The 27977-nt window shown below is 44.2% G+C and overlaps 1 protein-coding gene across 3 annotated transcripts in view; it reads right to left on the bottom strand.

The window, feature by feature from the left end:
- ASB11 (ankyrin repeat and SOCS box containing 11) overlaps nucleotides 1-27977 on the bottom strand; it is a 42855-nt gene that overhangs the window by 8630 nt on the left and 6248 nt on the right. For 2 of the 3 annotated variants that reach the window (XM_032773758.2, XM_032773761.2), the window contains exons 2-6: nucleotides 25268-25347; nucleotides 16996-17103; nucleotides 13825-13975; nucleotides 13437-13571; nucleotides 12381-12572 (exon numbers count right to left, since the gene is read on the bottom strand). In XM_032773758.2, coding sequence (XP_032629649.1) covers nucleotides 12381-12572; nucleotides 13437-13571; nucleotides 13825-13975; nucleotides 16996-17103; nucleotides 25268-25347 — 666 coding nt within the window. The remainder of the gene's footprint in view (nucleotides 1-12380; nucleotides 12573-13436; nucleotides 13572-13824; nucleotides 13976-16995; nucleotides 17104-25267; nucleotides 25348-27977) is intronic. The other variant, XM_075060414.1, reaches the window with a different exon arrangement.

Below are 27977 nucleotides of genomic sequence, written 5' to 3'. Positions count from 1 at the left end.
CACAGATATTATGACAAAAGATATAAATGTTGCAAACCATATATGTAAAAGTGCTGTGACCAGGTTTATAATCAGGTTTAAACTGTGATGGGTTTGGATGACTAATAGAAGCTCTGAGTGGAAACCAATCCAATAATCGAATGGGAGGGAAGGATATTAAGTGAGAAATTTCATTTCATGAGTGGGTTAAAGTCACTTCTGTGCAGTTAGCCAGAACACAGTCCAAGCACTTAAGTGGTCAAAATTGGACTTCAGTGAGACTTAAGCAATGGATAGGCCTTTTGCTGGCCCTCTGAGTACAGTGAATTTCATCCAGTCTAAGTAAGGTGGATGTTTTTTTGTTTATTGATGATAAATGCATTAAGGGCCAGAATCACTTGTGGAGTTACATTGGCCTGAGCCAGAGTAGACCCTAACCTGGGTCCCATCACTGGAAACCCTGCCAAGGAAGAGACCAGAGCAGTGCAAAAGAGCCACAGTCTGAGTTTCACTGTGCTGGAAGAGGTTGGAAGGGGCCAGCAGGGTTCAAAAAGTAGACAGTGCTAGCTAAGCAAAATGCAAAAAAAGCTCTCATAAACACCACTTCCCTTCCCTTGAGGTGAATCTGTCTCCCACGTGATGCAGTGGGCCTACCTAGTGAAGGGAGGTGTATTTTACACTTCCCTGCATGAAAGCACTAGTGAGAGTAGAGAGAGAAACCAATGTGGATACAGCAAGGAATGCAAAGATCAATCTAAGAGAATAAAAAGGCCTTTGAGTGGCTTATAACATGAGCTACTAGGGACAATGGGAAAATGTGCTGGATGGACCTATAGAGGCATAAAAAATAAACAGGAAATGTGAGTGAGGTAAAGGCATGGCTTACAACAACACTACATACAAATGACAAGAAAAGCAGAGCAGAGCATGAAGAGTGCACAAGAATTAAAGAAAACTGCTTTTCAATTGTATAAGAAATCCAAGGTTGTTAAATCCTCTAAGATACTTAATATAGTGATAGGAGTGATACCTGTTGGGTTAAGCACATCTCTGAAGTTTCAGATTAGCTTCTAAATGATGTGATCTTTAGCCATTGAAATCAACAGAAATTAGGTTCCTCGTTCATAGAAAAGTCACCTTGTTACAGGATTAAATGCTGTAGAGATACAGAAGCACGACAATGTTCTAATCTTATTGATTCTTAAAGGACCCAATTCTCATTGACACTAAGGCCTGGTCTATACTCAGGGGAGAGGGGGGTGCGAGCTAAGTCGGTCAAAGTTACACAACTTCAGTTATGAAAATAGCATAGCTGAAGTCGACGTACTTAGAGCTACTTACCATAGTGTTTCACTATAGTAGGTCGACTGTTGCTGTTTCCCCATCGACTCCGCCTGCGCTTCTCATTCCGATGGAGTATCGGAGTCGACGGGAGAGCGGTCAGAAGTCAATTTATCGCATCTTCACTAGATGCGATAAATCGACCCCCGCTGGATCGATCGCTCCAGAGGTAAATGTAGACATGTCCTAAGCCTTTTATTCCAGTGGGAGTACACAGAGGTCTTCCAGGGCAGTGGTTCTCAAAGCCTGTCCGCCAGTTGTTCAGGGAAAGCCCTTGGTGGGCCGGCACAGTTTGTTTATCTACCGCGTTCGCAGATTTGGCCGATCGTGGCTCCCACTGGCCACAGTTCACCTCTCCAGGCCAATGGGGGTGGCAGGAAGGGCAGCCAGCCAGGAGAGTAGCCAGGTGGAGGGAACAGGGGGAGTGGAAAAAAAAGGTGCCACCTGCTTCAGTGCCTTTACTGACGGGGCAGCGCTCCGGGTCTTCAGCGGCACCTCAGCAGCGTGACCTTCACTAGCTTCACAGGTCTTCGGCAGCATTTCGGCGATGAAGTTTTAGTGCCACCGAAGACACCCGGAGCTAGTGAAGGGCACCACCAAAGTGCTGCCAAAGACCTGGAGTGCCGCCCCGTCAGTAAAAGTGCCACAGCGGGTGGCGCCTTTGTTTTTTTTCGCTCCCAGATGAGTAAAATTAAAAAGGTGCCACTTGTGCTCGGTGGGGGAGCAGCCGCTGCCCCACTCCCCTTCTAGCTACACTACTGCAGCCAGTACATCCCTTGGCCCGCGCCGCTTCCTGCAGCCCCCACTGCCCTGGAGTGGCAAACCACAGCCAGTGGGAGCCGCGATCGGCCAAACCTGCGGATGCAGCAGGTAAACAAACCAGCCCAGCCCACCAAGGGCTTTCCCTGAACAAGCAGCAGACTGGCTTGACAACTACTGTTCCAAGGGGTACATCAACTCATCTAGATATTTGTCTAGTTTTACAGCAGGTTACACAAAAAGCAGTAGTGAAGTCAGTTCATACGGACATCGACTTGTTTATTCTGCTCTATATACTATATATACAGTAATGTAACTTGTGCACACGAACTGTATTAGACATGCATTTTATGTCATTTACTGATGCATGCAAGCATGTTAATGAGGTTGAAGTTGTCATGGTGTGTATGTGATTGCGATGTAAAATTGATAGATTTTTAAAATGAGGAGCTGGAAGTAGCAGTAGTGGCAAAATTGTAAGAAACTGAAAATGACTGAAAAAAAATCATCAGTTCTGCGAGGAATACATTGCTTTTGGATTCACATCTTCAATAGCGATCCACCTCAAGCTTCATGTTTCCTTTGAGGAGAAACTCTATCAAATAACAGTATGAAGCTGGCACATTTGCAACAATATGTGAAGACAAAACACACTGTGCATGCGGGAAGCCAGTAGAATGTTTTCAAAGAAAGCTCTGAGTTCCAGACTTGCCAGGTTAAAATGAAAAAATCTTCAACTATTTCTACAAGAGCACTCAGAGTTTCATATCCTGTCTCCTTTCTCGTACCAAATTCAAAGAAGTGTACACAATTGTGGGAGATCTGATACTGCCTGCCACTGTGGCACTTGCAGAAAATATACTTCATAACAAAACTTAGCGGATACGCTCAAGAAAGTACCCTTATCAAATGACACTGTGTGTTGCAGAATTGAAGAAATGGCTGAGGATATTGTCTCTCAACTTGTAGAGAAATTTAGAAGGGCAAAAACCTTCGCCCTTCAGCTTGATGAGTCCATGGATATTAGTGGAGAAGCTCAATTGATTGTGTATGTTTGATACCCTGAAACTACTGATATCAACGAGCACATGCTGTTTTGCAGAAGTATAAAGGAAAACTCAACGACAGAGGACATTTTTAAACAAAATTGACTTTTTTTTTCTGAACACAATTTGAGTTGGAATTTATGCACATTTGTTTGCACTGATGGGGCCGGTGCAATGACTGGGACAGTGAATGGACTTATAGCTAGAATCAGGAAAGAAAATCTTTCCTTGCAGTCGGTGCACTGTATCCAGGGCTGGCTCCAGCTTTTTTGCCGCCCCAAGCGGCGAAGCAAAAAAGAGAAAAAGAAAAAAAAAAAGATAAAGCCGCAATCAGCGGCACTTCGGTGGCAGCTCAGCCGCAAACTCAGCTCATTCTTTGGCGGCAATTCAGCAGCGAGTCCTTCACTCCGAAAGGGACTGAGGGACCTGCCGCCAAATTGCTACCAAAGACCTATACTTGCTGCCCTTTTCCATTGGCGGTCCCAAGCACCTGCTTCCTTCGCTGGTGCCTGGAGCCAGCCCTGAGTGTACCATACACAGGGAGGCATTTGCTTCAAAAAAGATGAGTTCTGAACTTCAAGAAGGTTTAAATGAGTCTATCAACTTAATCAAGTCCAAGCCACTCAGTGCTCACCTGTTTTGCATTCTTTGTGAAGAGATGGGATCAGAACATCAGCAACTGTTGCTTCACACAGGTTCACTGGTTTTCAAGAGGGGAAAGTACTTGACAGATTGTTTGAATTACACACAGAAGTTCACACATTTCATTCTGATTATTCATCCCTTCTTACCCTTGTGTTCGACAATACTGTGCGGTTAGCTCAACTTCCCTACCTCGCTGATATATTTAGCAAGCTGAAAGATCAAACTTTGACCATGCAAGGCCATGCAAGGCCATGACACCAATGTTCTGAATCTCTATGATAAAGTGAATGCTTTTATCAAGAAAACTGAATTTTGGAAGTCCAAATGCGGCTTCATGTGTATGTCACTGATATCTGCACAGGCGAAATCGAGCAGAGCAAACTTAAAGAACTAATAGATCATTTAGCCCATCTGATGCGGTGCCTGCCCTACACTGGGCTCTAAGCAGTTAATAGAGACCTAGGGAGGTGACACAGGAGGCAGCCAAACAGAGAAGGGCTGATGGGAGCAGCCAATCAGGGCCAAGCAGGCACATATGAAAAGGGAGCTGCAGGGCAGAGGAAGGAAGTTCTCTGCTGGGAGCCCAGGGAGGAAGGGTTGTGTCTCTGGAGGGCTGAGAGAACTGCCAGCACCCTGGACAGAACAGTGCTGCTAGCAGGACCGGGGGAGCGAGTGACAGATCCTAGCTAGCTGCTGGGGTTTGCAGGCAGAGACCATGAGGCAAGGGCAAAGAGGATGCTGGGGCCATGTGGTATTGACCAGAAAATTCACTGCAGTAGTCTCTAAGATATACTATATACTAAGAGAAGTGGCTCAACTGTGGCCTGCAGGTCCCCTGGAAGGAGGGAAGTAGGGGGCACAGTGTGTGGCATGGCCTGAGGGCTGTGTCACCGAAGAGGATGTTGCAGTCCTTGGAGAGACATGGGTCCTATAGCAGGAGTGATGGTAGCGAGGCACCACCCAAAGAAGGGTATGATCATGCAGAGCTAATTCCCAAGACAACCAGCAGGAGGCACTACAGTGGTGAGTGAATCCTGTTACAGCCCACTTGACATCAGAATTCAAGTCATATTTCCCAAACACTCAACACAACTCAGTTCAACCTGAGTGGATAAGAAACCAATTGATTTTGTCAGATGTTAGCAGCAGTAACCTCTCTGCCGGTCAGCAAGAAAATCTTCTTGAGCTGTCATCAGAGCATGGCCTGTAAATGAAATGTAATGTCTCCACACTAACCCAGTTATGGTGTTTAGTACAGAAATTACACTGACCTTGGGAACCAGACTCTGGATGATCTGTAACCTTTTGGGTCAAATTATCTTTGCAAAGTCTCATTTTCTGCTATGACTGCCATCAAGACAAAAAGTAAGAATAAACTCAATGTGGAGAAAAACCTAATTGTTACTGTCACTTCACTGCCTCCCAGTATGACAAGGATGACAAGTGAAAAAATAGTCTTAAGTATAATATTTATATCCCAGTCAATGTATTTGATAATTATATGGTACAAATGAGAAAGTAAGCAGGTTTTGAGCATAGGTAAGCATAGTGTGCTGTGACACTTGTAGTTTTATGTCTGATTTTATAAACAAGTAGTTTTTAAGTGAGGTGAAACTTGGAGTACACAAGACAAATCAGACTCCTGAAAAGGGTATGGTAGTCTGGAAAGGTGGAGAACCTTATATACTTCATGAATGGTGTGGAATGGCATGGAATGCTAACTGTATTATACTGTTGAGCCACTAGGTGGTGGAATGTCATTAGATAAATCAAGAACTAAAGCAAAATCTTACTTGACAAAAACCATGTGGGGCAGAAATGTTGGGGGTTTGGCTGTATTTGTCCCAGTCAACCGTCTTAAGAAAGGGGCTCGTTCCTTTAGCTATTGATATAGCTATTCACGAATGCATGTGTCCTCCTGTAAGTTTCAGGCATTTTGTATTCCAGTTATATTGATTCCTGTACCTTTTTTCATTTTTCCTTTTGTCAGGCAAGCTGGAGGTGCAAAAAATGTAGTTGAGTTTTTCTAACACTAAGCACCCCTCTGTTCATACCCTATATGTTATTGTAGTAATCTTTGTACAGAATACGCCTTGTAAGGTATCATTTGAAAACTAATCATGAACTGACCATTAATATTTTTGCATGATGTATGGATGCAGAAGCTATTAAAAGTTATGGATATATGCTGGAATTATGACTAAAGTGTGTTTAAATTAGGGAAATCAAAGGATGTTGGTAAACATGTTGCTTTAGACAAAGGAATGTGTATTTGATTTGTTGACCTGCTGGCTCTTTCCGCAAAGACAAAGAAGGTCCAATTTTAGATATTAAGTAAGCACAGCTATTAAGTTAACAAGTGGGGGAAGAAAAAGCAGAAGCTTCCTTCACCACCAGACTCCACCTTGCCTTCCTCACTGCTTGAATACACTTTACTTTGAGAGGGAACCTTCAGAACGAAGAATCAATTTCAAATGTTTACTGGTCTATAAAGAGAGTGGAGCTGAACCCCAAGTGATAAGCAATTGAATCAACCATATATGATGTTAATGTACTATGACAGCGAGGTCTTTTCTGAAAGCTAATGCACACTGGTGATTAATACCACTGTTCAATGTATGTATTAACACTACATGAGGAAATATGGATACTTAATGATAATATCTCTTAAACTCTCTGGCAAAACAGGTTCCACCCTGGACAGGAGAAAAGGCAGCTATTACTTGTCTGCTATGTAAATTAAGCATGGCGCAACCAAAACAATGGAAGCTTCCTTTACATACAGGGGGATAGCAGGACCACAGGAAGGGAAAAACAGCATGAAATCATCCTGTCTCTTAAAACAAGTTCACTGAACTTTGGAAGCTATAAGCAAGGACTGAAGCCATCTTTGGCATCCATCATTAGGCAGACATAAGGGAATAGAACAGGAGTACTTGTGGCACCTTAGAGACTAACAAATGTATTTGAGCATAGGCTTTCGTGGGCTAAAGCTCACTTCATTGGATGCATAGACTGGAACATACAACAAGAAGATATTTATACATACAGAGAACATGAAAAGGTGGAAGTAGCCATACCAACTGTAAGAGGCCAATCAATTGAAATGAGCTATCATCAGCAGGAGAAAAAAAAACCTTTGAAGTGATAATCAAGATGACCCATAGAAAGTGTAAGGATACTTAACATGGGGAAATAGATTCAATTAGTGTAATGACCCAACCATTCCCAGTCCCTGGTTGGGCCATTACACTAATTGGGAACTTCAAGACAGATATTTTACAATCTCACTGGAAGCGGGGAAAATATATGAGGATTAGTCAAAAGCTATTAGTGGACCAACATTTAGGAAGGGATCTAATAAAGATTTTGAATTCTACAGGTTGCTAGGTCTATCCTATTAAATTGGTAGGGTCCAAATAGCTTTCCTCAGATGAAAATGTGCTGTAAAACTGTAAGGCTAAAGGAAAGAATAATTCAGCTCAGCATGTATTTCAGAGCTATTCATTATACAGAGCCTTAGGGTTTGGCTACACTTGCAGGTGTGCAGCGCTGGGAGTTAAAGCTGTCTTCGTACAGCTGTGAAGGGAAAGCGCTGCAGTGTGGCCACACCGACAGCTACCAGCGCTGCACTGTGGCCACATTTGCAGCGGTGTTGGGAGTGATGCATTATGGGCAGCTATCCCACAGAGCACCTCTTCCCATTCTGGTGCCGTGGGTTGTGGGAAGGGGGCGGAGGGGGCGGGTCATTCTGCTTCCTGTCCCATCACCCTGTGATGCATCACTACACATTCCAGCAATCCCTGTTCTTCCGTCCACGTTTGGCGCCATCTTGACTCTCTCAACGGTTCCTGTGCAGCGCGATTTCTGTGGGAAATGGAGCCCAAACTGCTGAGGAGTATGCTGACTAGTCTTGCCAGCACATCACATTTGGCAGTTGAGCTATTCCTTAAGATCCAAAGTGATAGTGAGAAGTCCGACGACGATAGCGAGTCACGTGACTCGTACGACACAAAATTGCTGTTGGCATTCATGGAAATGCTCAGCACCGTGGAACACTGCTTTTGGGCTCGGGAAACAAGCACTGAGTGGTAGTATCACATCGTCATGGAAGTCTGGGATGACGAGCAGTGGCTGCAGAACTTTTGGATGAGAAAAGCCACTTTCATGGGACTGTGTGAGCTGCCCTCAGTACACTGCGGCGCAAGGACCAAGATTGAGAGTTGCCTGCCGGTGAAAAGCGGGTGGCTATTGAATCTGGAAGCTGGCAACTCAGACAGCTACGATTGGTCGGGAACCAGTTTGGAGTGCGAAAGTCGACCGTGGAATCATGTTGATCAAGTTGGCAGGGCCATTATCGCATCTGCTAAGAAGAACCGTGATCTGGGGAACATGCAGGACATTGTGGATGGCTTTGCAAAAATGGTTTCCCTAACTGTGGGAGGGTGATAGATGGGATGCATATTCTCATTCTGGCACACCCACCTAGCATCCAAGTACCTTAATCGAAGAGGTATTTCTCCATGGTTCCAGGCGCTTGTAGATCAGCGTGGGCATTCACTGACATTAACAGGCTGCCTGGAAGGGTGCATGATGCACGCATCTTTCGGAACACTAGCCTCTTCAGGAAGCTGCAGCCAGGACTTTTTTCCCAGACTGGAAGATGAACAGTAGGGACATCAAAATGCCATTGTGATCTTGGAGACCCTCTACTGTTAATGCGTGGCTCATGTGACTGTACACAGGACTTGACAGGAGCAAGGACCAATTCAACTACAGGCTGAGCCGGTGCTGAATGACTGTGAAGTGTGCTTTGGCATTAAAGGGCGCTGCAATTCTGTATGGGAAACTAGATTTGGGGAAAGCACATCCCACGTGTTATATCCATGTGCTGTACCTCATAATATTTGTGAAGGAAGGTGAAAGATTTTAGTCAGGCATGGACATCGAGGTTCAACGCTGGATGCAGAATTGCAGCAGGAGAGAGGCTACTAGAGAGGCCAGCACAGGCTGCAAGGTTAGGGATGCCTTGAGGAGATTTGAGGCTGAAACCAACAGTAATGTTTGGTGTCTTGCACGAAGTGAAGTGCAGTGGTAAAGTTTAGTAGGAATCTGTGTTTCCTAACTGATTTGCCGTACTGTTTCTTTCTGGGCTAAGGTATCTTGACTTCTGCAATAAAAGACTGTTTCAAAGCAAGATATCATTTACTGAAAGAAAATTACTTTACTGACAAGACACACAACTTTTTTGGGAATAAAAAGGGCATGGGGTGGGGTGGAACTGTACAGTCACAGGTTTGAATTGTCCTGTCTGGATGCTGTGCATGACTGCTGCACTTCAGATGCTATACTGCATGGGGGCTGAGTGCAGAGGGTAATGGTCGTAGTCTCAGGCTGGTTTTGGTGAGTGACAGGTGTTGGGCAGTGGTGGTGGTAAGAACTGGATCTGGGGAAGGGGGTTTTGAGCTGACATTGGGGCACAAGGGAAAGAGCTTTGGGACGGGGGAGGGGGCGCAGTAGTTCTCTGCCTGCATGGCTACGAGCGCCTGGATAGAGTCCGCTTGGTGTGCCAGGATGCTTATCAGCTGCTTTGTGCTTTTCTTCCTGTCCGCTGCGTTTTTCTGGAGGATCTTGCTTTCCCTTTCCCTCCAGTCCTGCACTTTTTGATTCTCTGTGACAGTGTACTGCATAACTGATTGCAGCATGTCTTCTTTGCTTTTTCGCAGCTTCTTCCAGAGGTTTTGTAGTCTTTGAGCTGTTGATAACACGGGCAGCCGAGATCTCAAGGTTGCTTCTGGAAAGGCAAAAAATGCAACACTTAACAGAGGCAGCATTGTTTATACCAGACAGTTATTCCCACACAGTTAAGGAGTAAACAGTTTTCACAATAGCATAATTTTCCCATCCCAAAGAGAGCGGACATAACCCACGGGAGCCCCGAAATGGTGAGTAAGGGGGACTGATTGCTTCAGGACTCTACTGTCCTCGGGGTTTCTATGCGTTGGGGAAAGCAAACAGATGCCGGGGGCACCTACACTGAACACTATCCCAACATTTTCCACAGGAGTTGATCCTGGAAGATATCTTGCTGCTGTGGGTCACCTGGGAAGCGTGGGAGGGTCTTCTACAGCAATGCGGATTCCACTCTGGCCCCTATGCAGCTTGCCTGTGTCTTGCAATGGTCTCCCCACCCCTCGCGGCACAGTGGCACGAACGCGTTAGCCTGACTGGGACAAGGACCACAGTGGGTCTCCCAATAAACTTGCGCAAGCGCATTGCCCACGCTCTGGCTGAAACTTTTGAAGAGATTACTGAGGCCGATTACCACGACGTGATAGACCACATCAATGCTTTGTTCCGCATCCCTAACCCTTCCGCCTCTCCCGAAAAATTTCCATCCTGAAAATAAAAGCTGCTTACCGGGAACCTGCTCCTCTGTTTGTCCTCCACCAAGTACCGGCTGCTGCGACTGGCTACCTTCCTCTGACTTGAGAAGAGCTCCTGGCTGCATGCCTCCAGGTACTCCGGGGTGTCTCCCCCGACCACAGTACCCTCACTCTCAGTTTCCTCCTCCTCCTCCTCTTCTTCCTCCCACTCTGAAGTGTCCATCATGGTCCTCGGAGTGGTGGTGGGGTCACCCACAAGTATCGTGTCCAGCTCTTTGTAAAAATGGCAGGACGTGGAGGCAGCACCGGAGCGGTGGTCTCCCTCACGGGCTTTCCAATAGGTGCTCTGCAGCTCCTTCACTTTAACCCTGCACTGCAGCGCGTCCCAGTCATGGCCCCTTTCCAGTATGGCCCTTGATATCTGCCCATAGGTATCATAATTCCTATGGCTGGAGCGCAGCTGGGACTGCACAGCTTCCTCCCCCTAAACACTGAGGAGGTCCAGCAACTTGCCATTTCACCATGCTGGGGATTGTTTGGTGCATGGAGGCATGGTCACCTGGAAAGATTCACTGATTGCACTCCACATCTGGCTGAGCAAACAGGAAGGGGATTTTTAAAATTCTGGGGCATTTAAAGGGCGGGTCACCTGAGGCCAGGGCAGTAGAGTTCGAACTGATGAGCAGAGTGGCTGAACAGGCATTCTGGGATACCTCCAAATACCTCTGGAGGCCAATAACAGCGCTTTTGGTGGCCACACTGGCGGAGCAGTGCTGCATCAGCAGCGCTATAGTTGTTATTCCACAGGCCGAGGTGGAGTACAACCAGCGCTGTACCCAGGGAAATACAGCGCTGTATGTGCCTTGCAAGTGTGGACAATGAGTGAGTTGCACCGCTGTAAAGCCACTACCAGCGCTGCAACTCTCCAGTTTAGCCAAGGCCTTAGCTGTGGATTTCACTTTACAAAACAAGTAGAGATGGAGTTTCTACCCTCCAGAGTTAGATGTACATATGAAGGTAAAAAACAGCATGGCAAGAATTCCACATGAGAGGAAGGAGCAAGATGAGATGGCTAAAATGTTGGCACACCTCTAGTACAAAGTTTCTTCCAAATAGATTTTTAAATGGTACTAGAAATACTCTCAGAGAGGCATTGATCTAACAGAATGCTTCCTGAAGCCTCATGAAACAGCAGTAATATGAGAAGCTGAATAGCCAACTGGGCTTAAATTCCACTTTCTCACTGTAACCAAGTTATACACGTTCATGGAGCTGTTTATGCAGGGAGCTGCACAATGAGACTCAGTAACATCCAAGTTGATGTATACATTTCATTTGGGATTCTGGTTTGTATGCAAAATAGTTGTTGGCTTGCTCTCTCAAATATGGTTGATAATAATAGTAATAAATAAAAATACTTGGCACATATATATATATACACAGAAGGTTGTGGAGAATAGCAGGGCTAAGATTCTGTGGGACTTCCAGATCCAGACGGACAGGCAGGTACTGGCCAATCAACCAGACATCGTGGTAACAGACAAGGAGCAGAAGACAGCGGTGGTGATAGATATAGCAGTGCCAAGTGACAGCAACTTCAGGAAGAAGGAATATGAGAAGCTGGAGAAGTACCAGGGCCTAAAAGAGGAACTAGAAAGGATGTGGAAAGTGAAGGCCAAAGTGGTCCCAGTGGTGGTAGGAGCACTCGGGGCTGTGACTCCTAAGCTGGGTGAGTGGCTCCAACAGATCCCGGGAACAACATCAGAGCTCTCTGTCCAGAAGAGTGCAGTGCTAGGAACAGCTAAGATACTGCGCAGAACCCTCAAACTCCCAGGCCTCTGGTAGAGGACCCGAGGTTGAGGAAGACACATACCACCCATAGGGGTGAGAGGGGAATTTTTTTTTTTAATCACTTCTTATTCATAGTTTTCCAACCACTTTACAAAGGCAGACAAGGACTATCCTTATTCAATAGATGGGAAACTGAGGCACATAAAAACGGAGCGACTTGCTTGCCATCACATAGGCAGTCAGTGGCAAAGCTAAGAACAGAACTGAGATCTCTTGGCTCTCATTCCTGTGCCCTGTCTTGAAACATCCTGGAGAATCTCAGAGAACTAACAGAGGGAGTAGCTGTACGTGGAAAAGCAAGATGAACATGAAAAAAAAATACTTATGTAAAGGAAATTAAAATTGTCCAGTTAAAAAAAGAAAGAGCCATTACCTTCCCGAAGCAGGAGGGCCTGTTCCACTTCACTGGTGGGTGCTGCCAGATCAAGGGCACATTTGAATTCAGCATTTCTGCGTGTCAAGCTAGCGCCATAGTCCGTTAACAAGTTGACTGCTTCTGCGCTGGATTTCCTAACTGCAGCATGGAGTGGAGTGTCTAATTGTTTACCCAAGTCAACACTGGCTCCTTAAAAGAACACACAGAGATAAGAATAGACCCGGGTTAGCATTAGGAGGCAGCAGAGAAACATGACTGGCTGAGTCTAAGATTTCTATCACACACTTTGGTTTCCATCATTAGCATAATAAATGAAGTGCACCTGATGGCACAGAGGACTTGCTATCTTCTCTTGATTATAGCAGTGCTCAAAATCCAGAAGTCACATGGCTACTATATTAGCATCAAGAGTAGCAGTAAGATGAGGAGAATGGAGAATCAACAGGAGTTGAGCCAATGCTGAACTTTTTGACTACCAAATGAGCGAGTGTTTAAAATCTAAAGTTGCTTCCATCTAATTAATTCAAATGGCCAGAAAAGCATGTTTTTAACATTTAATTAAAATAACTTTGGAAGGTCCAGGAGTAAAATGCTTATCCTGGGCTGGCCAGAGCCTTAGCTGGTGTCAACCAGTATAGCTGCATTGGCTAAAACAAGCCATACCACTTGAGGTGCTGCCCTGCTGTGTGTGGGATCTTCATGATCACTATAAGGGATTATTCTTTTGAGTGGTCGGTTAGCTGATCTGCTCCCTCTGCATGAGGTGAGCAGTGGAAGAGTGAATGCTTAGTATGCTTGGCTATTTATTTTATAATAATCAAAAGGAGCTGATGCAGGTCAAGGGCAAACAATATACCAAGACAGTTCTTTGTAGCTCCTATCATCATCTTTGAATGACAGAATCCCCTTTTTTATCCCAATCTCACAATTCTTGGTCCTCCAAGGAGTCATGAGGAATTAAATGCTAATATCAGGAGCGGGGAGGGATTAAGGAGAAACAATAGGTAGTGGCTTCAAATATCTTCAACTTCCCCTCCTCTGCCCCCAGAGCACCTAGTTCGAGAAGCTTCTTGACACAGTCTGTCCTCTGATACATGCAGGCCACATAAAGGGGTGTTCCGTGCTGCGAATCTTCTTGGTCAGTGTCAACGTCATTGGCCACAAGAATTTCCATACACTCCCTGTGACCTGGATAACACAGAAGAGAGGTCATCTCAACTCAGTGCCTTTCTGCAGGATGCCTGACAAACAGACACTATATAGATAACATTAGAATAGAATACACAGAACTCTTTATAGAATAGGATGGAATAAACCAAACACACATTTATCCCTATGGCCCAGATATTTCAGATGCAGATGAATTTCCCACAATTATTTAGGGAGGAAAAACAAAGCCAGATCTATTTATAGTTAGCTGTACTCAAAACCTTAAAATTACCTCTCTTTACTGCTTCATGAATAGGTGAAGCAAGGTGATTCTCTAGCTGTGGTGTGGCTCCAAATTCAAGCAGCATGTTCACACAAGCTGCACTGCCACTACAGCAGGCATTAAAGAGAGGAGTGATCCCATCAATAGTGACTGCATTGACCTGAAACAGCAAGACAGACAGACAATAATCTGTTTTAAAAGGGATACATGTCCATTGGAAACCACCTGCATCTCAACGCTAAATACAGCGTAAGAAGAAGACACTGATTTTATTTAATGTCAGAGCCGGTATTAGTCACCAAATTCAGAGTGTAGGAGAGTCTCTGTAGGACAGACCATTACCCACCAAGTGCCACCCTGCTTCTCAGGGTGGCAGCAGAAACAGGACTCTGACACTGAAAATTGTGCAAGCTCTTATGTAGAGCTGGCTGGAAAATAAGGATTATTCCCATGGAAAATTTAGACTTTTCACTTAATCCCCCTAAATTGTTTTCAGACACCCAACCCCAACACAGTTGCAGTTTTCTGACCAAATCAAAATCTTGGAAGGAAAGCAAATACTTTGTGAACATTTTTATTTAGTCAAACAGATCTTCTAGCCCCCTGTCTGTTTCCTGCTCTCTCCAGTTTAGAAGTCACACAGATTATTAGATTTCACTGTCAGCACTGTCCCAGTTTGTCACAGAGGTAAGTGCAGCTCTGCTGAATAAACTGCCTGGGAGGGACTTGTTGCATAATGTGGATCTAGTCACTAGTACGCTGTATGATAGCACATGGGGCCTTCACTGCAGTTTGCTACAGAATGAGAATTGGAGATCCCAGCTGTCCTTATGGAATATGATGAACGGTTTTTTTGCCCTCCCCTTATAACAGAGCAGCCAGATTCACAATGACCTCTGTTTCCAACTCAGTCTCCTTTCAAGCTCTAGTTCTACAGCGGAATTAGGTCTGCCTAAAAATTTTCTGTGGAAGGTTTTTTTTTACTAATGGAAAATTGGGGGTTTTTTTAAACTAAAAAATATATAACTTAATAGTCAGGTATGCAGCCCTCTAAGTAAAGCTGTGTTACATTCTATTGCCTTTCTGCAGTGCTGTGATCATTTAATTTCCTTCCCTCCTGAGCCATTAACTCTGGAACAACCTTCCTAACATTCCTTCCTCTATTATCAGATAAGTGGGTACCCAGTGGAGAGGAGAAGCAGAGGGGCTGCTTCTTTACTAGTGTTTTTGCTGGCATTTCGATGCCTGATTGGCTGAGTTGGCAGTCCACTATAAAATGCTACCAATCAATTCCCAGTTATTGGAGGAGCAGCTTCAACAACGTCTACATGAGGAGATTATGCAGCTCCGCGAATGGGTGCACAGTTTAGCTTTTTTCAAAGATGCTCAATATATCTTGAACGGCATATATTTGAAAAAGCAAAAGGCAATTTTCCAGCTCTCTTCCAGACTGCCCACCTCCTATTTTGGAAACAGTACAGAATGGGGGTTTGTTTGGCTTCTGGGGAAAGGGAGGGCCTGGCAAAAGATGAAGGCCAGAAGGAACACAAGCACAGTCTTGAAGGGACCAGTATATCTGAAGGAAGAGACGTCCATCATCTTGGATGTCTAAGTCCTACCAGACTGGTTCCCCATATGTGGTGCAAAGGTATTTGCCCAATGAGGTAAAATGAAGTCTACTGTGTTTTGAATGGCACCTCATCCAGCTGCAGAGCTCTACACCCAGGGAATGGGCTCAATGGCAGAACCAGGTCTACAATGGGGAACAATCACTGTGCTAGAAAACTTGCTAACTACCATGATGTTAAACATGACTTAGCACTTAATGTAAATGAGGACAAGTCGTGTTTAAACACCTGTTAAAAGCATAGATCAGCTAATATGTTTTCATCATGACTGTCCTTGTCCACACTAAGGGCAAAGTTGTACTGAAAGTTAAAATGAGTTGGTGAATCCATCTCTAACATGATACTTTCCCCCAGCGTAGACAAAGCCTTGCTGTGCAGCGCCTACATTTTGATGGGTGGCCAATTTGTCTTGCAAAAACACTAGTAAAGCCTCTCCACTGGGTACTGACTTATCTGGTAATAGAGGAAGGAATTCTGGGAAGGTTGTTCCAGAGTAAATGACTTTCTAGTAAAGGAAATGAAAAAGATCACAGTGCTGAAGAAAGGCAATAGAATGGGACACAGCTTCTTGTGTCCGTGACTATTAATTTATGTAAAGAAAAAGCCACTGACTAACTGAGACTGTATATAGCAATGAAGAATGGGAAAAGTTGAACAATAAGGATGACTTATTGACAGTGACAATTGATAGTTCAGATTTATGACTTTCTAGGTGCTAAAAAGATATGTGATCAATATACTTCAATTTTTTTTTAAAACTGGGTAATTTCAAAAACAACCTGAAACTAAGTAATATGAAGATCAAGGTTTGTTTTTCCTGTCTGGGGGCTTAAAAATTAATGTACAGTATAGTTATTCTATAATCATATTCTTCTCTGCTAATGAATACATCAGTTGTTGGACTGCACTTTTTTGATTTCTTGCCACTCCACACATAAATTGTTCAGCATCGTAATCAGGGGAACCTGTAAGCAGACCCAATATAATAAATTCCCATATATTTCATTATATTCCCATATTTCATTTTTAAAGATACTTTTATATTAGGTCCAATGTGGAGAAAAGCTGCTCTTTTATTAGACAAAATGTTTCATTTCTTAAGCATCTTTATGTATAAATCACAAACTATCTCAAAAAACTTGGAGCAATTCCAGTGACCATTCTGGAAAGCAAAGCATAATTCATTATCATAACAGTTAGTTTGGTCTAATTTTCCTAATTTTTTCCCCACTGATCACAGTGAAGTTTCACAGAAGAAAAACAAAGAGAAATATATTTGCGATCAAAACAGCCACCAAGCTGTAAAAAGGTGGGGTCCTTCAGGAAAAAAACTACCACTACAGAAATGTAAGTAATTTACTATTAGTGAAAGCAAAATATTGTCCCCTTTTGTGGTCAGAATTTCTCTGCCTCTCTGACACATACACACACAGAGTGAGAAGAATCCAATACACGTGTCTCCCTTGGGAGTCCCTGCTAATGCCAGTTGTGTCACCATAGTGCTGATCACTTCACAAGGAAGTGTTGGCCTCGTTTATATGCCCATACTCACTTGAGCACCATTCTCCAGTAAGACTTTCGCACAAGCGACATGGCCACCCAGGCAGGCCTCATGGAGAGCAGAAACCTGATCTATGGTTACAATGTTCACATTGAATCCCTAGAAATCAGAGCAAAGATGTGAAAAGCAAACAAACACCAAGCAATGCAAACATCATTCCTGGAGTTCATTCCAGGCAGGAGTTACATAGTGGTCAAATCTACAGTCCTTGCTCTGGCTAAATTCCTACCGAAGTCAATGAGAGTTGCCCTGGAATATGCATGGCTCAGACAACTACTCTGATACTGCAGCTCTTGCATCCATCACCATTGGAAGGGATTTAAAGCAAAAGGTAAAGAAACTGAGTGACACTTATCTGTGTTGCTTCATAATTCATGGCAAATTGCAGGAGAGACACTGTACATCAGCCTTTAGTGACTGAAATTAATTTCCCTATTCCCAGATATGAAAAGGTGCCTGTGATATGTCATAAGCTACATTTTTTATCCGCAAAATGAGCATTCTGACCAGGAGTGTGATTTGTTTCCTGAGTCACGTGGCACTGGTTCTTCTCCCTGGTTGTTTATCAACCTGATTAAACAGAAATAGAGAATACTGAATAGCAAATATGCTTTATAAGTGTTCCATTAACAGCTGTATGAACTGAAACCAGCCACACAAACATTCACAGGGGGAAAAGCAGAGCAAATATGGCTGGATCCAAACATGGCTGGGACTTTGTTGTACGTTTTCCAGACTATGGCTCCATCAAATGACAAGTAAGAATTCAAGCACAAGTACATCGGAAATCAGTTCTACTGGAAACTAATTCAAACTCTGACATTCCAAATGCAGTATCTGTAAGTATATCAGCCTAGGTTCTAGATGTTTCCCGACCCGCCACCCTCAGGGAGTTCATAAGATGGTGGTGGTGTTTTTTTCTTTGTAGCAGCAAATATTACTCATGGGAATAAATATTTCTGGGCAATTCAGTGCTGTGAAAGTAGCCAGCCACAACCCACTGACACGATGAGCAATACCCTCTAGCTCAACAATTTAAACTAGAAGAAATGAATATTTTAAAAGAAACAATTCTCTTAAAACTGAAAGCTTTGCTGGGTCATGTCCATATGAAGGAAACATGTAAGAGAATTAACATGAAGCCCAATATTCCTTTTGTACCTGATGTGACCTTCCTAAGATTACTCCATTTTACAGCTTTACAGTAGCAGTGCATTCACTGCACAGTATTACTCCCCTCCCCATAGAAGGAAAGCTGCTGTACAAATCCTGTGTGTGAAGAAAAGAAATGGAGGCAGTGATACAGCAGTACAGCAATATACCAGAGTTAGATACAGGGGCGGCTCCAGGCACCAGCGCTCCAAGCGTGTGCCTGGGGTGGCAAGCCACGGAGGGCAGCCTGCCGGTCACCGTGAGGGCGGCAGTCAGGTGCCTTTCAGCGGCATGCCTGCGGAAGGTCCGCTGGTCCCACGGCTGCAGTGGCAATTCGGCGGTGAATACACTACAGGCTAGATATACATGCCTAACACATGAAACACAGTAAACCAGTGAAAGAAAAAATACCCCATCTATTGAAAATTGGAGTAATCCATTTCATCAGTTAAAAAAATGCTTAAACTAAGAACTAGTAGCCCTGACTTTAGATAATGGTGTCCAGCACTGCCCATTAGAAGAACCAGCTGCTCATAACTTTGCCAAACTTTGAAAATCCAGCCACTTATTTAGGTGCCTCAACAAGAACTGGGTGGGAGCTGAACTCTTGAAAATCTTGACAGGTAGGACTTTTTAAAGCACCCAAGTGATTTAACTGCACAAGTTCCACTGACTTTCCATGGTACTTGTGGTCTTAGATCAGTAAGATCATCTTTGAAACCACATCTTAAAATAAAAAGTGTTTGGATTTCTTTTACTTGTTTAATTTGAGCATAAAGGGTAACGGTATAGGCAGCTTCAAAACAGTGATCAATGCCTATGCTATAGCATGTGCAGCTTTACCCCATAATTCATCTTGCTGCTGTGAATCAACTCCATCCTGCTCCCTTCAATGGTTACTCCCTTGACTTTAGCTTTACCAACTGGAAGTCCAGTCCTTCATTGCTGAAATCAATGGCTTCAAAGCATGCAGAATCAGATTGTAGATGCATCCATAGATTTTTAAAAAAAGTAATTCTGTGATTTTAGTTATAACTCTTGTTCTCCTTTCCTTCCATCATCCCTATTCTGTTATAACTTGCAATACCTATGCTTAGGTTGTAAAGTTCTGCAAATCAGGTACTGTGACTTTTCTATATTCTGCAAAGTACCTAGAAAATGTCAAGAACTACAAGTATTATGATGCATCAGGGACTAGGCAATGCGGATTCTGTTCTATTCAGGTTCTGGCACTTCACCTATCTCTGTAGTATTTGCGTAGCTTCCAAGGACGCATCAAGCCATGTGCCTAGCATCAGTCATGGGCTGTTCTTTCTTCATTCCTCCTCTCAGGGAGAAAATTGTTTGTTTTAAACTATGTGCTATGTGCTTTTGTTTGTGAAATTGTTGCTTGTTTTAAAGAAGTGCCATTAAGTAAATCCGTATTTCGGCATTTCTAAGGGAACAAAAATCATGTTCACAACTGCAGTTCAACAGCACTTCTTCAATATAGTACCATATGATCATCATGACAACCTGAAAACCAGAGCCAGAAAGAGAGATCTGAACAAGTGAGCCATATTGCTTATCACTTGCACCCTTCATTTCCTCCTCCACAACATACTTTTCCCTCCCAACTATACATATAAAATGATGTGGTCTAAATTAGCTGTAACCACTCAAGAAAGAGATCTCCGAGTCATTGTGGATAGTTCTCTGAAAACATCCACTCAATGTGCAGCGTCAGTCAAAAAAGCTAACAGAATGATGGGAATCATTAGGAAAGGGATAGATAATAAGACAGAAAATATCATACTGCCTCTATATAAATCCATGGTATGCCCGCATCTTGAATACTGCATGCAGATGTGGTCGCCCCATCTCAAAAAAGATATATTTGAATTGGAAAAGATACAGAAAAGGGCAACAAAAATTATTAGGGGTATGGAACAGATTCCACTGGAGGAGAGATTAATAAGACTGGGACTTTTCAGCTTAGAAAAGAGATGACTAAGGGGGGATATGATAGATGTCTATGAAATCATGCCTAGGGTGGAGAAAGCAAATAAGAGTTGTTATTTACTCCTTCTTATAACACAAGAACTAGGGACCACTAAATGAAATTGATAGGCAGCAGGTTTAAAACACACACAAGGAAGTATTTCTTCACAAAACGCACAGTCAACCTGTGGAACTCTTTGCCAGAGGATGTTGTGAAGGCCAAGACTATAACAGGGTTCAAAAAAGAACTCAATAAGTTCCTGGAGGATAGGTCCATCAGTGGCAATTAGCCAGGATAGATAGTGATGGCATCCTGAGCCTCTGTTTGCTGGGAATGGGCAGCAGGGGATGGATCACTTGATAATTACGCGTTTTGTTCATTCCCCGTGGGGCACCTGGCACTGGCCACCGTCAGTAGACAGGATACCTTTGGTCTGACCCAGTATGGCAGCTCTTATGGGCTGTTCTGTGGAGCAGTCTGTATTAAATTAAGGCCATCTTTTGTCCTTGACAGTTGGTAGAATGGCCCCTGAGCATCCCCTATTTTCTACTTTCCATAGAAATCACAGAGAGATGTCTTGTAACATATCAGAGGCCTGAAATACATTAGTTCACAGGCAGGATCTGGATCCCTGAAAGTATTTATATGATTCATATGACAAATTCCTATTCCTCAGAATTGAACCGTTCATTGAAAGAAAAGTTTTGAGACTTTATGGCAGTGAAAAAACCCTTCCAAATATGAATTGAGTGTAACTGATGAAGAGTTATCTTCCTAAATCTATAGACATCCCGAAAGAACAGCTCTAAGCCAGGTGAACTCCTTCAGCAAAACCGAGAGCTCACTCTAAGCCTTATGGTGAGAATTTACAAAATTGTTTTTCAAATATCTTAAGCTTGCAATTTGCACAGTCACCACAAGAGACTGCCTGTGCACATATGCATACAAATTGAATAAATGCATGTAAATGACCAAACAAAAAACAGAAAAAGCAATGACCCTGAAGGCACCTTGCATCATTTTTCTCAGTGTGTGATGCTGAAAGAAATTACTTTAGTTAACGTATTAAGAATTTAGTTACTGCATCTTGGTCACGTTTTACCCTTCATCTCTGTAAATACCACTATTGTTTTATTGTGGATCAATGGTGGGATATGGCCCTAACTTTGTTGGCCTGGCCCATAAACCATAATTCAGAATGTCACAGGAAGAGTTTGACAACTCCTTGACAAATAAAGACTGATGAGAGGAATCTTGAGCACGACTGGCTGACATCACACTTTGGTAATGCCTACACTTTGAGCAAGAGGTGATTCACGGCTTGTGTAGACATTCTCACGCTAGCTTGATGTGAGATAGTGCAAGTATAAACAGTATAACTGCAGCAGCACGGGCAGAGAACATATCCATGGGGTTCAAGCTGGTTTGTACTTGGCTCAGCTAAGCCAGGCCACCGCTACCACTTCCCATGCTACACTGCTATTTATACGAAGACTAGTTCTCTTCAAGCTACCAGGAGTATGTGGTAGCGAGCAGGGAATCGCAGCACCTGGAGTGCAGACACAGCTTTTGACTCTGATAGATAGGGCTGTCCTTAGGATTTATGGTGCCCTAGACAGGATTATTAAACTGGTGTGCCTGTGCCTGTCTTGCTCTTAGCAACACAAACATAAGCTTACAATATTGGAAAACTTACCACAGGCATGTTATTAAAACCAGTTTAACTTAATTATGCACACTGTAATGCTGATGGACTAGCACTATAGAAAAAATTCTGATTTGACAGAATGATGCAAATAATATCATTTTTTTTAATTTGTCAACATTTTATTGGAAATTTATATGAAGAGGTATTGAAACAAGGATTAGTTTTTAATTAAAAGCAATCTTTCTGGCTTTTTTGGCTGCACAATCAGTAATAATGTCATCGTATGACAAAGACAAAGTGATACCTTGTTCGACTGCAAGAACAGCAAGACCAGTCAAGTGTTCTTGACTCCTTGTAGAGCGGAGATAGTTTTTAATGAGCTTTAGTTTTGAGAAACTCTGTTCTCCTGATGCTACTGTTATAGGAATAGTCAGTAGAATACGAGTGGCAATGTACACATTAGGATATATGTCAACAAGTTTGCTGGTTTGAATAAACTGTACAATGTCCATCATCGATTTTGCATGTGGCAACAACTCAATTCTTCGTACAGTTCAAGTCCATTTAAATCAAAATGATCACCATACTTCAGGAGGCTCTGTAGGTCAGGGGTCCCCAACGCAGTGCCCGCAGGCGCGATGGTGCCCACAGGGGCCTCTCAGTGCACCCACGTACTGGCCGGAGGATGAACATCTGCCAAAATGCCGCTGAAATTCGGCGGCATTTCGGCGCCGACGCCTCTGGATGATACCACTTGCCACCAACAAGCAGCGTCATCCAGAGGCATCGCCGCCGAAATGCCACCAAATTTTGGCAGCATTTTGGCAGATGCTCGTCTGCCACCACAGTCTTTTGTCTGGTGCCTGCCAGATGACAAAGGTTGGGGATCACTGCTCTAGGTTTTTGCACTTTGTCATTAGTTCTCTTGTTTTCCTATTTCATTGAATTTAGTCCCGCTCAGCCCGCTGCCAGCTGAGTGAATGGAACCCCAGGCCAACAGCAGGTTGAGTGGCTCAGCCAGGGTCTCAGCCGCCGGCCTGCTCAGCCTGCTGCCAGCCTGGGGTTCCTTGGGGGTCCCCAGGCCAGCAGCGGGTGCTGAGTGGGGCTGGCGGCCAGGACCCCAGGTGGAAATGGGGCAGCAGCCAGAACCCCAGACCAGTGGCGGGCTGAATTGCTCAGCTCGCCGCTGCGTGCCATCAAAAATCAGCTCACATGCCACCTTTGGCACGTGTGCCGTAGGTTGCTGACCCCTGCTCTATACACTTACATATTACAGTTGTTGAAGGGCTCTATTTAGCAGTAACAGGGCTATAGGAAAGTCAGCCAACATTTTTTGTTTCTCTGATGAAAACTGGCCCACTCCCTTCCCCACACCAAACTTGTCACAAATAATTGTCAACAACTTAATTTTCTGTTTTTGGCTAAGATATTGATTTTTTTTAAAAAAAGAAATATTGAAATTGAATTCAGGATTGTTAGCAAGTATTTTTGGCAAACAAATTGTTAAATGACAATCTAAATGGCAACACAGTACTGCTTTCATGCTTGGCTCACACCCAGCCTGCTGGTCCAACAGCTGCATAGAGGAGGAGATAGGTGGAAAACTGCAGGACCCCAAAATCCACCTCTTGGGTGCAGAGTGGCAACAGCAGCAGCAAACCCTCAGGTCCAATCACACGCCAATGGGTACCACCACCACCCAGCCCAACTTTTGCACCGGACCATGGTGAAGTTAGCACAGCATCTGATCTCAGGGACGGGGCACCCATGGAGCCACAGCAGCTCATCCTGCCCTGTGCAGCTCCCCCCGGATGAGATGGATCGCTACCAGCCCAGGAGAGAGACATACACTCCCCAGCTTAGGGTGACCAGATCCAGATGTTCCTGATTTTATAGGGCCAGTCCTGATATTTGGGGCTTTGTCTTATATAGGCACCAATTACCCCCACCTAGGGTGACCAGACAGCAAGTGTGAAAAATCAGGACGGGGGATCGGGCGGGGGGGGGGGGGGGAATAGGAGCCTATATAAGAAAAAGACCCAAAAATTGGGACTGGTCCTATAAAAGTGGGACATCTGCTCACCCTACCCCAACCCCCTCCTGATTTTTCACACATGCTATCTGGCTATCCCAGCCCAGCCCTGTGCGAATCCTTCCAATCCTGGCTTTCACTTTCAATCCTCAGCAGGCAGGCAGCCAGCCTCCTCTCCCCCCAGCACCTCCAGCACCTCACCAACCCAGCCCTGACGGAGGGAATGGGGGAGAGAGGGGTGCTCTGTGGGAGGGAGAGAAACAGGGGGGTGCTCCATGGGGCAGAAGGGAAAAGAATGGATGTTATGGGGAACAACAAAGGATACTGCCAGAGCCGCTAAGCCTGCCTCACTTCACGCCAGGGGAAAGAGTCACACTCACAGGTGAGTTCCTTCCCCCATCCCTTCCCAGCAGCCAATCCCCTCCCTCAGACTGTGCTGCATTCAGCTCTCTCTAGGACCCAGCAGCCCTGCTCTTACATGCTCCACTGCTTTCCATCTGTCCGGGCTCCCAGCAAAGCGGTGCCCCCAGACCTAGTGGTGCCCTAGGCAGCTCCCTGTTCTGCCTATGGCTAAGGACAGCCCTGCTGATAGATAACACAAAGAATTTTTGAAACCTACTGCTATGCAGAAAAAGAGAATTTTCTCTTCTTCCACTACAACATCCACTAAGTCTCAAAAAACAGCACAACTAATCCAAGTCATGACCAACACAGTGAACACTGGCTGCCTTTGCTAGAAGATTTTAAATGTTTCCCACTGCTTGGAATCCTACATCTGTGTTATGACAAAATAGACTGTGCTTGGACTCAATGGATCATCTCCTTGGTAGCAGATCATTTTCAGGAAGGAAGAACCAATGTGTTATCCTTCCAGGTTGCATTTTGGCTAATTGTTCTCTTAGAGTTTCTAACTATAATCTGCTCCTTTGAACTTACACACTATCCCCTTCCTCCTCTTGTTCTCCTTGATCTTTCTCTCCTCCCCACTTTCACCCCTCTATATCTGTGGCTTCAGTGGGTGTGGAGGGCCTATAGCACCTCACAGGACTGGGCCCCCACCTTGTAAGCTTCTCTGTGGCAGGGAACACATGTGGCTCTGCTTTATAAGGTAACATGCACTTTTGCAGCCTTACAGAAGTGTAATACCTGATCATTAATACCTGAGAAATAATATTGGTATCTTTAGGTTCAAGTCCTATGAAGTATTGTTTGCCTTTGAAAAGAAACCCAAAGATCATGTTTGTTTATTATAATTCAGTGTGATCTGTGGCCTTTGTTTTGAGTTTATCCCCAACATTTAATATGACAAAATGTGTCCAGTATATCTTTTTATTTACAATCCTAACTCTATGTCTTTGAGCGCCCACTGTAATCTATCACATCAGTCGCGGATAAGATCTAACCAAAAAAATCCTGAGGCCTAACCTCTTATTTGTTTTTGGTTTCTTACCTGTGCAATCAATGTTTTCAAAGATAGCTGGCGCCCTTGGAATGCAGCTTCATGAAGAGGAGATCGATCTGCCCATGAACCTAAAACAGCCCAAGAGTTCATTCAAAGGCATTGCAAAGGCACTGCAGAGGCACAGAGACACCAAGATACAAATAGTTCCAAAAAAATTGCAAGAGAAATTATTACACACATCCCCCCTTGTCTGCCTGGGAGGATTGATCAAGCTGTGTCAGTGTGTGAAATGTACCCTTCGCCTGAAACCAACAAAAGTGAGATTGCCTACGAAAATTCTTTTCAGTGGGAACTGCTGCATATCCAGCTCTTCTGAAAATTAGGTCACTTATTTAGAAACGTAAGTAAAGCCTTATGGGAGGGATCTTTAAAAACACCTAAGAGAGTTAGGAGCACAATGTCATTGAGACTCTCTGAGACAATTTTCAAAATTCCGCACCTTTTTTTTGTTTGTTTGTTTGTTTTAGGTTATCCTGGCCACAGGCTTTACTGGGTAACTTACATTTTGTCATAAATTGCTCTGTGGGTTTGTTTTCACTTAGTTATGAGATGTATTGCATGCAAACACTGGTTTAGCTTTGGACATGTCCATCAAGCCAATTCTAATATGTCTCCAGCAATTTTTTTCTATTAAACTAATACATCTAATATGTATTATAAATGTGTCTCCCTTTCCCTCTTATGCACATTAGCAGATAATAGTATTTTTTTTTCCTCTTCCTCACTTGATGATTTCAGAGGAATATGAAAAAATACAGTCTGCCAGGTGCTTGATTCCTGCTTTTCTACATCATTTTGAACAGTTTAATTACAACAAACTCCACAATGCTGGCTAGTTTGTCGTGTGTGTGTGTATTTTTGGTCCCACTGCAATAGAGCTGCTACCAACAGATTTACACATATTCAGCCAAACAGATCATTAAGAGAGTTATTTAGCTAGAGTGATTCAGGCAGAGAGACGAGCCATAGTTTAGCATCTAAAACCAACCTGCCTCACAATTAGAGCTGGCAGAAATCTCAGATTTGTGGGAAATTTGGACATTTTGAAATTTGGTTTCAGTTCAATTCTCACCAAAAACAATTTTTTTCCATATTTCCCAATCTAGTCCCTGCCTGCCCACCCAGAGGTGTCTCTCTTCTCATCCGCTCTGCATTTCAATCAGGTAGCTTCCCCCTCCATACTGCCTGAGCCCAGCAGAAGGTCCCTAAGGGTATGTCTACACTGCAATTAGACACCTGTGGCTGGCCTGTGCCAGCTGACTCAGGCTTGCAGGGCTTGAGCTAAGGGGCTGTTATATTACAGTGTAAACGCTGGGCTTGGGCTGCAGCCTGAGCTCTGGGACCCTCCCACCTCACAAGTCCCTGAGCTCGGGCTCCAGCCTGAGCCCAAATGTCTACACTGCAGCTAAATAGCCCCTCAGGGCATAGGTGGCAGGTTATATATGTTTGCGGTGCTCGAGCACCAGGAATATTCAGGGCTGGGGGCTCTGCTTATCATAAGGTATATTTCCCAAATCTGAACCTTAGCGTCCAAAATTTGGGTACCTGCATGAAACCTCTAAGCTTAATTACCAGCTTAGAACCTGTAACGCTGCCACCAACCAGGAATTCCAGTGCCTGGTACACTCTGGTCTCCCCAGAACCTTGCTGGGGACCCCCAAGACCCAGATTCCCTGAGTCTCACAACAAAGGGGAATAAACTATTTCCCTCCCCCTCCTTTCTTCCTCCCAGATTCTTCCCACCCTGGGGACACTAGGAGATTACCGTGCTTTAGTCCCTTAAAACACAACACAGAGAGATCAGGTTTCTCTGTCCCTTCTCCCCTCTTTATCTCCTCCCAGGCTTCCCCTCTCTGGGTTACCCTGGAAGATTACTGTACTTAAACTCCTTGAATTACAAAACAGAGAGGACAATTCACCTTCCCCCCTCCTTCTTTTTTCTGAGTGGACGAGAAGCTGAGGAAGTGTTTTGTGTCTGTTCCAGGGTTCACATAAAAATATGGGCCATTGTGGACCTGCGGGTGCCCATAGCACGAGTGCCACTGATCTGGAAATAATATTGTCTTCCAAATTTGAAAATAGTGCTTGTTGTGAGTATAAAGGCACAGAGCTCAGGGCCCAAGTTGTGCTGTGGCATTCACAGGGATACTGTCCTGACAGCTTGGTTTCCATCTGTGTTGGGAATGTTTGTGTAGAAGCCTCTAGCTCCATGTGGCTAGGATTGGTTACTTTTTCTGGGCAGTGGTGACCAATGCATTGTTAGGTTTTCCTCAGTAAATCAGTGGTATCACGAGACAGCTGGAGTGCTTGGCATTAGGGTGCTGAGTAGAGGAGTCCACATATCCAGACAGTCCTTCAGTGAGAGTGCCAATGCCTGAGATGATGGCGTCCAGGGATTTCCAGGTTTTGGATCTTGCGGTAGTAGAATCAGAATAAGCCTGGTCGGGCTCTAACGGGTTGTTGATTGTTCCGGTTTTAGTGTAGAGTGTCCTGAGTAGATGTGCAGTTTCTTATGTATTCCTCAGTGGAGTCTGAGGAAGGCCTGTAGAAATTTGGTATTGCCGAGAGTTGTCTGGCAGCCTCTTTTGGTTAGTCAGATCTGTTCATGATACATCCAAGCACCTCCTTTATCAGCCTCTTTGATGATAATGTCAGGTGGTTCGTCAGATTACTGTCTCTCTGAATGAGGGAAACGGGA

This window comes from Chelonoidis abingdonii, chromosome 1, assembly GCF_003597395.2.
Source record: "Chelonoidis abingdonii isolate Lonesome George chromosome 1, CheloAbing_2.0, whole genome shotgun sequence".
NCBI classification, from domain to species: Eukaryota; Metazoa; Chordata; order Testudines; family Testudinidae; genus Chelonoidis; species Chelonoidis abingdonii.
The sequence above is the reverse complement of the archived record's forward strand: the minus strand, read 5'-3'. Positions and strand labels throughout refer to the sequence as shown.